General features: G+C 52.7%; 5 protein-coding genes across 5 annotated transcripts; 4 read left to right on the plus strand and 1 right to left on the minus strand.

Moving 5' to 3' along the window:
* Positions 1–652: 652 nt before the first annotated feature.
* On the plus strand, positions 653–2,243 carry BDW74DRAFT_171452 (putative neutral amino acid permease; the record flags this gene model as incomplete). Its single annotated transcript, XM_073727309.1, has 4 exons — positions 653–1,543; positions 1,595–1,675; positions 1,732–2,107; positions 2,203–2,243. 4 exons carry the CDS (start codon positions 653–655, stop codon positions 2,241–2,243), a joined length of 1,389 nt encoding a protein of 462 aa, XP_073578259.1.
* A 1,074-nt stretch (positions 2,244–3,317) lies between these two features.
* BDW74DRAFT_183639 (uncharacterized protein) lies at positions 3,318–4,058 on the plus strand (the record flags this gene model as incomplete). The annotated part of the gene is made up of 1 exon (XM_073730567.1): positions 3,318–4,058. One exon carries the CDS (start codon positions 3,318–3,320, stop codon positions 4,056–4,058), a length of 741 nt encoding a protein of 246 aa, XP_073578260.1.
* Positions 4,059–4,380: 322 nt separating this feature from the next.
* lcb2 (putative serine palmitoyltransferase 2) lies at positions 4,381–7,178 on the minus strand. The gene is made up of 2 exons (XM_073721744.1): positions 7,045–7,178; positions 4,381–6,909 (listed from the first exon to the last, which is right to left on the minus strand). The coding sequence occupies exon 2, from the start codon at positions 6,717–6,719 to the stop codon at positions 4,704–4,706; it is 2,016 nt and encodes a 671-aa protein (XP_073578261.1). The 5' UTR covers positions 6,720–6,909; positions 7,045–7,178; the 3' UTR covers positions 4,381–4,703.
* A 1,357-nt stretch (positions 7,179–8,535) lies between these two features.
* On the plus strand, positions 8,536–9,387 carry BDW74DRAFT_183641 (uncharacterized protein; the record flags this gene model as incomplete). The annotated part of the gene is made up of 1 exon (XM_073730568.1): positions 8,536–9,387. The coding sequence occupies one exon, from the start codon at positions 8,536–8,538 to the stop codon at positions 9,385–9,387; it is 852 nt and encodes a 283-aa protein (XP_073578262.1).
* Positions 9,388–9,724: 337 nt separating this feature from the next.
* BDW74DRAFT_189024 (uncharacterized protein) lies at positions 9,725–14,096 on the plus strand (the record flags this gene model as incomplete). The annotated part of the gene is made up of 4 exons (XM_073731874.1): positions 9,725–10,164; positions 10,237–11,916; positions 12,321–12,425; positions 12,498–14,096. The coding sequence occupies exons 1-4, from the start codon at positions 9,943–9,945 to the stop codon at positions 14,094–14,096; spliced, it is 3,606 nt and encodes a 1,201-aa protein (XP_073578263.1). The 5' UTR covers positions 9,725–9,942.
* Between the last annotated feature and the right edge of the window lie 76 nt (positions 14,097–14,172).

The raw sequence follows: 14,172 nt of genomic DNA on the forward strand, positions 1-14,172 counted from the left end.
CTGTTCTCCAAGGTACGAGTCGATCCCCTGCAATGCAACAAATAAGAATGCAGGAACGTGGCAACGGCTTACTGCTTTAGGGCACAGATAGCGCTTGGAGATTATCTTCATGGCCCACCCCTTATCAACTGATCAACCCCAAGACACCCCAAGAACTCCAATCCTTATCTCAAACCGACGGCGGCGAGTATCGTGTTCTCGGCATATCAGGATGCTGACTCCAATTGGAACGCTGATCTGTCCATGTGAAATTTGAGGACTTTCGGGAGTGGGACATGCTGGGATTTAAAGATCCCAAGATTTTATCATGTCTCCCGAGAGGTTTATACATCTTCCTGGCTTATATCGTCAGTGGTGAGCAAATAAGGCCATTGTGAAATGGCAGATAATGCGCTAGTGCATGAGCTGCGCGGACTAGGCTCTAGGCAAGCGGCAGGATGGGGAGGAAGGGGTGGTCGCCTCAGGTATGGTATGCTGATACCGATAACGACAATGATCTGAGCTACCCCCCATGTTTGGCTACGCAATGGCATGGCATGGCATGGCATATCGATATGCTGGTTATCGTCACGTATATAGGCAAGCCTCCCATCTCTATCTGACTCAGACTCTGTCCTACATGACCCCCGCAACATCGCCGACCCTCACCACCATGCAGGATAAAGAAAAATCCCTATACCCACCAGAGGTACAGGCCAGAAGCCCCCTCCCCGCCGAAAATGGCGTCGAAGAAGGCGAGATCTTTGCAGCCAGCTCCTCAGGCGTCAACTTCCGCAAGGTCGGCTGGTTCAATGCCACCGTGATCTTCACCAAAATCCTCTTCGCGACAGGCGTGCTCTCCCTCCCCTCAGCCCTGTACTCCCTCGGCGCAGTTGGCGGTGGAATCAGCATCGCCGCCTGGGGCGCCTTCAACTGCTACTGCTTTGTGATTTTGGGCAACTTCCGCAACAGACACCCGCATTGCCACTCCATTGCGGACATGGCTGAGGTTGCGGGGGGTGTTATCGCGAAGGAAGTTACAGGATTGCTGTTTATCATCGCGTACGTGCTTGTTACAGGAAGCGGGATCATTGGGGTCTCGACGGCACTCAATGCGTTATCGCACCATGCAGCGTGTACAGTCTGGTGGTCGTTCCTCGCGACAGTCGTCATCGTGGCTACGGCGTCCATCCGCAAACTCGAGCACGTTGGCTGGCTATCCTATGCAGGATTTTTGTCTATTTATGTCGCTGTGTTAATCGTTGTTATCGGCGTGACGCAGCAAGATAGACCGGCTGCGGCGCCACAAGAAGGACCGTATGATCTGGGGTATGTCGCTATCAACAACCCCGGTTTTGCAGCTGGAATGGTGGCGTCCTGCACGATCTTCGTGTCCTCGGCGGGCACGAGTGCGTTTCTGCCTGTGATCTCGGAAATGCGCAACCCGAGGGAGTATAAGAAGCCGCTGTATCTTTGCATGACACTCGTGACGGCCTCGTACCTGGCGTTTAGTCTGGTTGTTTATCGCTGGTGTGGGATGTGGGTTGCCAGTCCCTCGTTGGGTGTATGTTTCCTACCCTCCTGTGCTGTGGTAAATATCACTGACACTAAACAGAGTGCCGGGCAAACAATCAAAATGGTCTCGTACGGCGTGGCCCTGCTCGGTTTGATCGTGAGCGGCACGCTCTATCTACACGTATGTCAATCTCAACCCCTCTGGAACTATGCCCCGCTGACCAAGATACACATTAGGTCGGCGCAAAATACGTCTTCGTCCGCCTCTTGCACAAAACGCAGCACCTCCAATCCAACACCCTAACACACTGGGCCACCTGGTTCGCCTGCACAACGACCCTCGGCGCCCTAGCCTTCGTGCTCGCCTCCGCAATTCCCATCTTCAACTACCTCATCGCGCTCGTGGGGTCCGTCTGCTTTGCACCCCTGGCCATGAGTCTGCCGGGATGGTTGTGGCTGTATGATCACGGGCACTACAGGAAGGGACATGCAGGGCAGAAGGTTGTGTGGGTGCTGCATGTGGGCCTTGTGCTGCTGGGAGTGTTCTTCTGTGTAGGTGCAACGTATGGCGTTGTTGTTGAGATTGTGGATGCGTATGAGAGTGGACTTATTGGTATGTTGCTTTGTGTTTTCTTTTCCTCTATGGGTTTGGGTTGGTGTTGTGAAGTGAGGCAGTTAGGGCTTGGATGCTGACGTATGGGTTTTTAGGGTCGGCGTTTAGCTGTGCGGATAACTCGGGGTCGTCGTGACAGTCTTCCCAGTGCAAGATCCTCTTTGACTCAAGAGCTAGATTTGGAATACTCCCATGACTCGTTGATCAATACCAATCTCATCTCCAAACCCCGGCGCCACCAACACAATGAATCATAAACCAAAACAGGCAGCTGCCACCCGTTCTCCGTGCCCGCACCCTCTCCAAAGGATCCATACCCCGTCCCGCCTAGCCCTAATAGTTCCCCTCGAGTCCCGGTCCCGAATAAAGAGCCGGCCTCGGCCTCCATGCAGATCCGTTACACCGGGCTTCTCCCGGGCTTCTATAACAAAGAACCGCGCCTCGCGGGAGCATGATCCCTACACCCAACGCCCCGGGTCGCCCTTCCGCGTGGTGGTCGGATGATTCCAGGCCGTGTACTACCGGCCTTGTCCTTGGGTGGATAGGTACTAAATGACCCGGTTGCGTTGGCTGTCCTGAGTACGCATAGGAACTATTGACTGCAGGACGTGCAGACACTAGTGTCTAGTACCTAGTACCTACATCTTCTGCGTCCTGCGTCCTGCATCCCGCAAGAGCAATAGTTTCGTTCGCTTGCAGTTTTATCAGTCATGGGATTGGGATGGACATGGGTACATTCCACAGGTGTTGCTAGGCTTGCCTGGATCGTATTTGTCTATGCCGTCCCATCCATCCCGATAGGCCTACTGACCCATGTCTTCTACCCGTGTCCATGTATGTATAATTCCATAGCGTGTATCCATCCACAGGCTTGCTGCAGTGCGTATTCCCTTTTAGGACAATGTACGCGCATGGTGCCCTAGTCCTGTTCCTTAGCGGACGGTCCATGTATCGCTTTATTTTGGACAGCGGGGCGTTTACCTCTGTACTTCTTATACTCCACAAAGTCATGCCCTGAGTTCGTTCATATCATTGCTATCCTGTCTGCCTGTCTATATCTGCATTCTACCTATCAAGTGTCAACCTACCTTCTAGCTCATTTGTACCCCTCCAGTTCAACGATCTCGTACCTCACCTACATCTTGAACACCCTCATCTCTCTACATACTACCAGGCGAACATATTAGGCCCCGTGATCCAGATACACACAATGGCCAACCTCCTCTGCGCCTGCCTCCCATTCCTCACCTCATACATCCCCTGGGCGAAACCCAACTCACAGCCAAAACCCAAGCCATCCCCAATCACAATTCCAAGCCAAATCTCAACCTCAAGCCAAACCCTGACCTCGACACCACCACCACTACCAAACTCCGAGCCCGAAACAACGCTCGCGCCAACACCAAGCCCAATCCCAATTCCACACCCAAAAAACAGCTACAACTCCAACCCAACCCCCCTATCCGAACAAGAACTCCACGAAATGCTCGGCATATCCAACTGGACCAGGACCCAAAGCCGGACGCAGACACACGACCATCCCAGACCTGATCCCAGACCCACAAGCTCAATCTACGCCTCGGGCTCCGACTCCCCCTCCTCGTTACCGCCAACCCCAACAACGCCCTCAAGCTTCCACTTCCAGCTGCGCGCGAGCTTCATTTCGACTGTTGAGGCGAGGGCGGCCACGCCTGCGCTCCTGCACGTGGACCGGCCGCTTTCGGGTTTCGAGTCGGCGTCGACGTTGAGGTCTGTTGGTGTGGAGATGGAGAGGAAGGGAGGGGAACTCGGCGGAGATCGGGGTGGGGATAGCGAGTCTGATACCGACACCAAAATCGAGACAGAAAGAGAGGCGGAGACGGAGAGGGTTATGGAGATGGAGGCTTCAAGCGGCGTGATTCATAAGGAAGTGATGGTTGAGCAGCGGATTGAATATGTCACACACACATGAGTAGCCAGATACATGCATAGAATTGAAAGGGAAATTAATAATTATATAAGGCTTGAAACGGAAGACTCGAAGTGAATATCGAAACATGAATTATAAGAATATACTAGCTACTAATAACCTCTGACTTCAACATAAAACGAATGTTGAAGCCAACGCGTACTCTCCCAACCCGTGCATCAGTCTCATTAGGTACAGTCGAGCATCCCGATATGTAAACAGTAACCAGCTTGGGCTCGCTCCAGGCCCCCAGCACTTGGTAGGCCGACGCGAACCGAACGGTCTCTATAAATAACAGCGAATGAACCGGGTAACCCCAGGTTTGAAGAAGAGAAGTTATGATATGTAGGTGTGCGTACGAGGCGTCATCAGGATGGTGCGTGTCTTAGGGAGAAGCTCAGCGGAAAAAAATTCCACCCGCATGTAATGATGGGGTAACCAAGGCAGCAAGATAGTTGCGATGTCGTCGTGTTCATGATACACCAAAATTGATTTTCCATCCGACACGACGCGGCGTGACCAGCATCGACCGAGTGCGCCAGAACCGTTAGCGAAGAACTCCCTTTGCACCACAGCGCCAAGTTCACCATGAGGGCATCAATCAACATAGCAACATTGGTCATTAAGTCGGCATCAAGAGAGAGCATCCTAATACAGCGGTGACTTGACATCTTGAACGCCACGCCTAATGACGTCCTCGATCCGCCACCGGGGAGGGACGACTCTCGGATTCCGCTTCTGCTGCCACTGAATTTCCTTCTCAGGGGGCGGTGCCATGTCTTCATTCATGGGGGTACCACCACCAGCGACACCTGTGGAGAATTTGAGTTGCAGGATGTTTCCAATCTCGTCACACGCGGTCAGAATACGGTCAAGGTCTTCCTTGGTGTGGGCGGCCGAGACACAGAATCGAGCGCGCGAGGAGACCAGAGGCGTCGCGGGGTATCCGACAATCACGACGGAGATTTTGCGCTTCAGCATTTCATGGGAAAAGGCGGGCATCTTGGCAGGATTGAAGAGGAGAACAGGGATAATCGGCGAATCGTCATGGCCGTACACTATAAAGCCAAGACGTTTCAATCCGAGACGTAGGTACCGGGAGTTGAAGGCCAAACGCTGTAGTCGCTCCTCACCCTGACCGGGAATCAATTCACCCTTGATCAGTCGTAGTGCTGAGATAATCTGCGCGATAACGGCTGGCGATGTCGATTCTCCATAGTACATGCCAGAGTTAGTCGCCTTGAGCTTGTCAATCATCACCTTGTCGGCGGCGATGTAACCACCATTGGCACCGAACGACTTGGTAAGAGTACCCATTAGAATATCCACTTCCTTCGTGTCAATACCAAAATAGTCACAGACACCACGACCACGGGGACCGACGGCGCCGACGGAGTGCGCTTCATCAACAAAGAGGTAGAACTTGTATCGCTTCTTCAGGGCAATAAGACCAGGGAGGTTGCACATAGAGCCTTCCATGGAGTACAGACCTTCAACAACGACAAGGATCTTCTTCCAAGGGCGATGGGTGCGTGGCTGACCCTGGCTGATAGCCTCGCGTAGCTTAGCTTCCAGATCATTCATATCGTTGTGCTTGAACATGGCGATAGATGCTCCAGAGAGACGCGCACCAAATCGGATAGAGGCGTGGTTCAGCTCGTCAGAGATGAGCAAGTCGCCCTTGCCAACCAAAGCCGGAAAGACGTTTGCGTTGGTACCGAAACCCATTGAGAAGACCATGGACGATTGCTTGCCGACAAACGTAGCAACCAACTCCTCGAGCTCGACATGCAGGTCCTGGGTACCTACTTCCGCGCGAGTGCTCACAGGGGTAATTCCGTACTTGCGAATGCATTCTTCAGTGATGTCGGCACAAGGCCCTTCTGACTGCGCGAATCCGAGGTAATTGTACGAGCTCAAGTTCAACGTGTCGGTCGTGGTGCCGGTGAGGTAGAAGTTCTTGTTGTGGTCGTCCGTAGCTCGGTCAATCAAGGTGATGTTCCTTCCAGGGACACCGGTGACAGGTCGCTCGAAACAGTCGTTGATCCGCAGCTTAAGGCGACGTACGTAAAAGTTGTCAAAGTCACTGTTCAGCGCGGCGTAGCCATTTCGGGGCTTCAGATGGCGGTAGTTCTCCTCGCGAAAGCGTTTTCCGAAGAAATCACGGACGTGACCAAAGGCAATCAGAATCAGGTAACTGATATAAGTGGTAATGAGATAATAATAGGGAGGCTCATCCATTACAGGCTCCGGAAAGGGGCCACCGGGATGCCGGCTGGTATACCGGTGGCTTGGATGACCAATGGGGCCGAACTGGGCATGTTGCTTAGCCAGACGACGGGCCTCTTCCGGTGATGGGGGTTGAAAGAGTGTAGTTGGCGGTTCATTCATATCCGATTTGTCCGCAGTGGCAGTCGAAAGCGAGATGGTCGGTAGAGACAGTGAGGCCGAGCTGATCGGTGGATTGGCACCACTAGCGTTCTGAAGAGCTGCTCGCGCAGTCTGCGGCTCGACCTTGGCTCGGGGCGAGGTCGAGAAGAACTGGGTCAGGCGGTTGGTTTTCGAGGGGGCCTTGACGGCGATGCCGTTCTTTCCAGGGGACGAGGGAGATGAGGGGTTGAGGGAGTCGTTGACAGGGGATGTGCTAGACAGTCGACGCGGCATCGCAGAAAAAAGGGCTGACTGAAGGCAAGCGAGGTCACAGCACCGGCAATGGTGCACGGAGCAAGAAGTCTGTCGCACTTTCCTCAAGCAGCAAGTCAACGTAGCCACACAAACGTCAGCTCTTCGCGATTTCGAGTCCCCTATGTCCGAAATTCGGCGATGAGATGGCGATATACCGGATTATATAACACTAAAGACAGAAAGAAAGCGAAATGTTAGAGGACAGGTCAAAGATAAGGAGGACGTGGTGGTGAAGACTGAAGAGAGACCAGGAAGAGAGACCGGCTCCGTCCGGCCAGCCGGGCAGATTAATCAGTAAGCGTACCTTGGCACGTGCAGCGAGGCTGGAAGCTCCGGAAGCCTCCTGACAACCTCCTAGAAGGAATTGAGATGTCGCGAGATGGGAGTACGCCGGGTTAGATGGCTGGAAGATGGTGAAGAGAAATTAAAGCAGACTGGGAGGTCAGCGGCGGACGGTGGGAGAGCTAGACTAAGCATCGCCAGGCAAAGGACCTGGGAAATCTCCTGATCGACTTTTTTCAGGAGCACGGTTCCACGGTACGGTATCGCCAGCCGGCCGCATGCGAATGTCGGCCCAATAGTGGTATCGTTACCGTCACATCGGGATAGGTTACACCCCTGGATTTATGCATGAAGGCACAAAAGTTCCACAAGCCAGCCCACTGCAGCTCTGCAAGGCGACTCTCCTGAAATTAAAGAGGGTCAAAAAACAGAACATTCAACACATTTCATTGGCTATTTCAATTCAAAGCAACATTCAATCGGGTCTCCAAGTTAACAACCGTCCGGGTATTCAGCCCAACTCGAGCATAAGGACTGGATCAAGAGTCAAGATCCTTGTACTGCTGGAATTGAGAGACTTTAGCATATTCGCTCACTGCCGTTGCAGGGCACAAAGAGGCATTGGCCTCGGGATAGCACAATCTCATCGATGAGCGTCCTCAAATCACTAGCCAAGGCAGACTTACGTTTTGCAGAACATGCACCTATTTTGTCATCGGGCTCGTTGGATCTTACCCAACTATGGTGGTAGTACTCCAGTTCGGCATCTGCTTTTCTCGCATTGTCAGCGTGGTTTACAGGCCTTCATGAGGGCGCGCACTTGCCTCAATCCTTTCCCCTTGGAGGGGACCCGTCTTCCGTCTTATTTCCGGGATCTTATTGGACATGGACCACAAGCTGTTCCTCTGAACCAGCGTATCTATCTCTCTTCAATGTGATGGTGATTAAGCTTGCTAGGGACGTCTACAGAGAATACCTAGGGTATCCGGGTGTGTTCTGCACGGAAGCCAAGCACCCAGTCCCCATATGAAGCACCCTTGAAGATGTCTCGGCCCGGTCAATGCTATCATTGGACACACGTTATCGAGCTAGGCGTCTCATTATTGCCTGAGCCCTTGATGCTTGACACATGGATGTCGCAGGTGTGCGGCGAACAAAGGATGACAATGAGAAACCATGGAGTTTTTTTCCCTCGAATGTTGAAAAACATCTTAAAGCAATGCCGGGCCATACACTGCACTCGACACAAGGTGAGACTTTGACGCAACATGTCGATGGGCTCTATTGTTTCGTTGCCAGGCATGTTTGAGAACCCATTGGTCAACATACTTTGCTCTAAAAAAAATCTCGAACCAACAAGGTAGCTGTTATATCGACTCCGTTATAAAGACATCACCTATGTCGACCAAGGGCTGGCAAAGCAATCATCCCACTGTCAGCCCTACTACCCACTATTCTTACCAGCAATTATACTGCGCATTCTCCAACCATTAATAAGAAAAGGATAATAGCCATGCCGAGGATCAAAAATACAAGCAGACCAACTCGAATCGCAGATATCTTGACCGACACAGCGCGAGTGCTAGATTGTGCCGAAATCCCTTACATCCTATGGGGCTGGCAAGCCCTCAGCTTCTACGGAATCAACGAGGATCTTCTCAGAGGCGATTTCGTCGTCCCTGACCGGCAAATACACGCAGCATTTATTGCTATAATCGAAGCCGACCAGGGCATTTGCTTGGACGAGCACTGCCCAGAGTTCCAGGAAAACCGGGATCACCATGTGGTATTTTCGGATATACCCGGTAGACCCGCGCGAGATCGATACCACTCTATTGGCGACTTCCATTTCCACCCTAAAGGAAAACACACTACGATCACTTTTCACGGACATCATTCCGGGTCACGCGCTAAAAATAAGCCTCCATCTCTTCTTTGGTGGATGAGAGAGCAGGACTTCCTATTCCTGGGCCATCCTCCTCGTGATCATCCTTGGGTGACGCTTTCGGACGATCCTTTCCTCCCGCCTTACAAGCCATGGGGACCTACTGGTCCATGGAAGGGCCTTTACCAAGTCAAGATTCTCAACGAGGCGACCTTCTGCAAGTCTGTCGAGAAACTGTGCAAGAGGGATGAAGAAGACCGTCCTAACGCCCCCATCAACAACCTCTGGCGGTGCATGACCCATTCTCTGACGCCCCCTTGCGAAGACCTGATGCTTGAACATGGCTACTGCTCCTCGATAGATTCAGCAGATGAGGATGACGAATCCTTGTATGACGATGATATTTGCGAACCTCTCCGTCGCAATGTGAACATAGATGAAACAGAAAAGATAGTGTGGCGCGAAATCCGATGGAATTAAACTAACCTTATCTTTAGGTGTCCTGTTCCCGTTGTGTAATTGGCGTAGGCTTATTAATTACCTCAATAGATGTCTACGGTCCCGTATGTCAATGGATAATGGCTGCTTCACATAATTGTTGTCTTGGGGATGTTTACTCCACTGTACATAATTCAGTGCATCGGGTAGCGGGCCGCAGTGGCCCGCCGATACAGATTGCCTCGGTCTACAGGTAAGAACGTGTAGAGCGACAAGAAACAGCTTGAAGATAAATCGTAAAGCGAGCATAGTATAGCTAAGTAGCCATATAGAATTCTACAAGTATCCAATGACAAGAGATCTCCAAGACTTGTCCGAGCGATGGTGCTCACCAATGGCCCTTCGCATCGGACTCCGGGGGGATCAGCCACTAGACGGAAGGGGAAAGGCCGGTATCGCGAGCACCCGGTAACTATGAGTCTGCCTCTTTCCTCATACTCCGTGTTCTCCAAATCTCTTCTTTTTTCAACCTCTTCTCAGGCTTCATCTATACATCTTTCACACTGACTGTGGTCGCTTGATAGACTTGCCATAACCATGTCGGCCAATGGCTCTTCCGCAACTCCCCAGGAACTATGGCGGCACTCGGCTCCAGGGTCCACACAGATCTACCACTTCATGAAGAAAACTGCTGCGAAGCACGGGATAGCGCTGAATAACTATAATGACCTGTGGAACTGGAGTATCTCCGAGCCTGCGAAGTTCTGGGAGGATCTTTGGCTGTATACGGGCATCAATGCCCATAAATCTTATGACCAGGTACGTGCCCAGCTACTACGGGTGGCTAGCTAGAGCTATCCAGCATTAATAGACGGTATCTGACTCGGGTAGGTTATGGGTTCTGAGACGCTTCTCTTTCCTCGGCCTCAATTCTTCGAGGGCGCACGACTGAACTTTGCTGAGAACCTGCTGTATCCTGCTGCTGTTCCTGATGAGAACGATGTCGCCATCATTGCGGCCACAGAGGCAGACCGCGAATATGTCTCGTGGAGAGAGCTCAGAGAGCGCGTGCGTCAATGTGCCAATGCGTTAAGAGGAGTCGGCTTGCAGGAGGGTGACCGGGTTGCTGGGTTTTTAGGCAACCATACTAATACAGTCGTTGCAATGCTGGCGACAGCGTCCATCGGTGCTTTCTGGACAGGTGTATCCCCGGATACAGGGGTGCATGCTGTTCTTGAGCGCTTGAAGCAGATTGAACCCAAGGTTTTATTTGCGGATAATGCTTCGCTTTACAATGGCAAGGTGCACAGTGCAACTGCCAAAACCAGCCAGATTGTGTCCGAACTCCCGAAATTGGAGACACTTGTCATATTTCCGACTATTGCTTCGTTGGAAATCGAGCTGGAGGAGGTCTCACCGATTCAAGGGAAGGCATATACATATAACGATTTCCTGTTGACGGCTAGCAACCCCTCAGCACCACTCGAGTTCGCGAGCTTACCACCTGACCATCCTGTATATATTCTGTACAGTTCTGGTACGACTGGCGCACCCAAGCCTATTGTACACGGATCCCTCGGAACGTTGCTGCAACATAAGAAAGAGCATGTCCTTCATTGTGACATTCGCCCTGGAGATCGATTGTTCTACTTTACCACAACCACCTGGATGATGTGGCACTGGCTAGTGTCTGGCCTGGCGAGCGGTGCGACTATCGTTCTTTACGATGGCTCGCCTTTCCGGCCATTAGATCCCGAAGGAGGAGTTGGGGAAATGGCTATGCCTCGTCTGATTGACGAACTCAAGATAAACCACTTTGGGACGTCCGCGAAATATCTCTCAATGCTGGAACAAGCTGCCCTGAACCCTACAAGGCATCCGCACCGCCCTGTGAGCCTGAAAACGCTCAGGGCAATCTTCAGTACAGGCTCTCCTCTGGCACCGTCCACGTTCGAATACGTCTACTCGTCAATACACCCCGATATTATGCTGGGGTCAATCACTGGTGGTACCGATATTCTCTCCTTGTTCTGCTCTGGATGTCCGATTCTCCCTGTGTACAAGGGTGAGATCCAATGTCGAAGTTTGGCCATGGCCGTCTCTGTTTATGATTATGCTGGTAAAGATATCAGTTCCTCTGGAGAACCTGGAGACTTGGTCTGTACTCGGCCATTCACGGCACAGCCAGTCATGTTCTGGCCACCTGGACCTGTTGGAGCCGAGAAGTACCGCAAGAGTTATTTTGATGTCTTCGGCCCTTCAATCTGGCACCACGGCGACTTCGTTCGCGTAAATCCCGAGACAGGTGGAGTTGTCATGCTTGGACGAAGCGATGGCGTCCTCAAACCGGCCGGTGTCCGGTTTGGGAGTGCAGAGATCTACAATATCCTGCTAAAGCACTTCGCCGAGGAGGTCGAGGATTCCCTTTGCGTTGGCCGTAGAAGAGAAGGGATTGATACGGATGAGACCGTGGTTTTGTTCGTGAAGCTGGCTTTCCCGAGCGAGACGCTGCCCGCGGATCTTGCAACGCGCATCCAGGCCACCATTCGCAAAGAACTCAGCCCTCGCCATGTCCCGGGCGTCGTGGACGTCTGTCCGGAGATTCCGGTGACGTCAAATGGCAAGAAGGTCGAGAACTCCGTGAAACAGATTCTATGCGGGTTGAATATCAAGATTGGCGCAAGTGTCGCCAATGCCGGATGCCTAGATTGGTACCGCAATTGGGCCGCTCAACATCCTTGACCTCTAACGTGTATATTCTAAATACTGTATTGCTTATCCAAAAAATGGAAATGAGTTATAGAAGAGACCAGGTGGAAGATCGGTATACAGAGAACTCGATCAATGACGTGGGCAGCCGGAGGCGCTTAATAAGCCGAGTTTCTTCCGCTCCGATCCTGCCAAATCTGCTTCGAGGCAATCCGAAGTGACGGCCTTTAGACAAGTTCTCAAATCTAGAGACATATACATACAAGATGCGTCGGTCATTATTGCGGGCCGTTGAGTCCACCAAGCCGCTCTCCCGGGCGTCACGCTCAGTCTCTCGAGGCTTCAGCACCGTCAACGAAAATGGTTCCAAGGTAAGGAACGCAATGCGCTTTGCCCCAAGCTATGCATTTGGCTGATTTTGGGCTCATCTTTGATTGATATAGGACCCCGCCGAGCTAGATCAAATCACAACCCTGCCAAATGGCATTCGCGTCGCCACCGAATCTCTTCCCGGTCCCTTTGCCGGCGTCGGAGTTTACGTTGATGCTGGATCCCGTTACGAAGACGCCAGTCTGCGAGGCGTGAGCCATATCATGGATCGCCTGGCCTTCAAGTCAACAAAGACGCGCACTGCGGATGAGATGCATGAGACGCTCGAGTCTCTGGGTGGAAACATTCAGTGTGCTTCGTCGCGGGAGTCGCTGATGTACCAGTCTGCTAGCTTCAACTCGGCTGTTCCGACAACGCTCGGATTACTGGCGGAGACTATCCGTGACCCTCTAATCACTGAGGAAGAGGTTCTGCAGCAACTCGCCACCGCCGAGTACGAGATCAACGAGATTTGGGCGAAGCCGGAGCTCATACTACCGGAGTTGGTGCACACGGCGGCCTACAAGGATAACACGCTGGGACATCCTCTGCTTTGCCCCCGCGAAAGACTGGAGGAGATTAACAAGGCTGTGGTAGAGAAGTACCGAGCAACTTTCTTCCGCCCGGAACGGATGGTCGTTGCATTCGCTGGTGTGCCGCACCACGAGGCAGTGAAGCTGACGGAGTCGCTGTTCGGTGATATGAAGGGTTCCAATACGAACGACGGTCCTAGTCTAACGGGTAGTGGTGTTGAGACGACCCTGGCAGAAGGACAGATTCCGGCAGCCCCTCAGTTCACGCCATCTTCGACGGTTGCATCCGCCCCCGCTACAACCGATTCAAGCATCCTCTCAAAACTGCCCTTCCTGAAGAAATTCGGGGGTAACAACTCCGCTTCAGCATCAGAGTCTGCGCCTGTAGACCTGACCCAACCTGCACACTACACCGGCGGCTTCCTCACTCTCCCTCCAATTCCTCCGCCGGCAAACCCCATGCTCCCCCGACTGAGCTACATCCACCTCGCCTTCGAGGCTCTTCCCATCTCCGACCCCGACATCTACGCCCTCGCAACTCTCCAAACACTCCTTGGAGGCGGTGGTTCCTTCTCCGCAGGCGGCCCCGGAAAGGGAATGTACTCACGCCTTTACACCAACGTCCTGAACCAGCACGGCTGGGTTGAAAGCTGCATTGCCTTCAACCACGGCTACACAGACAGCGGTGTCTTTGGAATCTCCGCGTCATGTAGCCCTACCCGCATCAACCAGATGGTCGAAGTTATGTGCCGCGAACTCCAAGCTCTGACCCTGGACACTGGGTACACATCACTCCAGCCGCAGGAGGTCAACCGCGCTAAGAACCAGCTGCGGTCGTCGCTCTTGATGAACCTCGAATCGCGCATGGTCGAGCTTGAGGATCTCGGACGCCAGGTGCAGGTTCACGGCCGCAAGATTGGCGTCAAGGAAATGTGCAAGCACATTGAGGCTCTTACCGTTGAGGACCTGCGACGCGTCGCGCGCAAGGTCTTTGGTGGCCAGGTGTATAATAAGGGACAGGGCACAGGGAAGCCCACCGTTGTGCTGCAGGAGGGTGAACTGGAAGGATACAAGCTGCAACCGTTCGGCTGGGACGAGATTCAGCAGCGGATAGCGAGGTGGAAGCTGGGAAGACTGTAATTGTACGAGCTAAAGGAGAGGACTCTTTAGAGTAGAGATGCCCGGTATGGTATCTTGTATACAGACGCTGTCTTCA

This window comes from Aspergillus multicolor, assembly GCF_047715735.1.
Source record: "Aspergillus multicolor strain CBS 133.54 unplaced genomic scaffold BDW74scaffold_48, whole genome shotgun sequence".
Lineage (NCBI taxonomy): Eukaryota > Fungi > Ascomycota > Eurotiomycetes > Eurotiales > Aspergillaceae > Aspergillus > Aspergillus multicolor.

What these genes read in the sequence shown, in the direction of transcription:
- lcb2 (XM_073721744.1), bottom strand. Translation starts at nt 6,719, where the DNA reads ATGCCGCGTCGACTGTCTAGCACATCCCCTGTCAACGACTCCCTCAAC.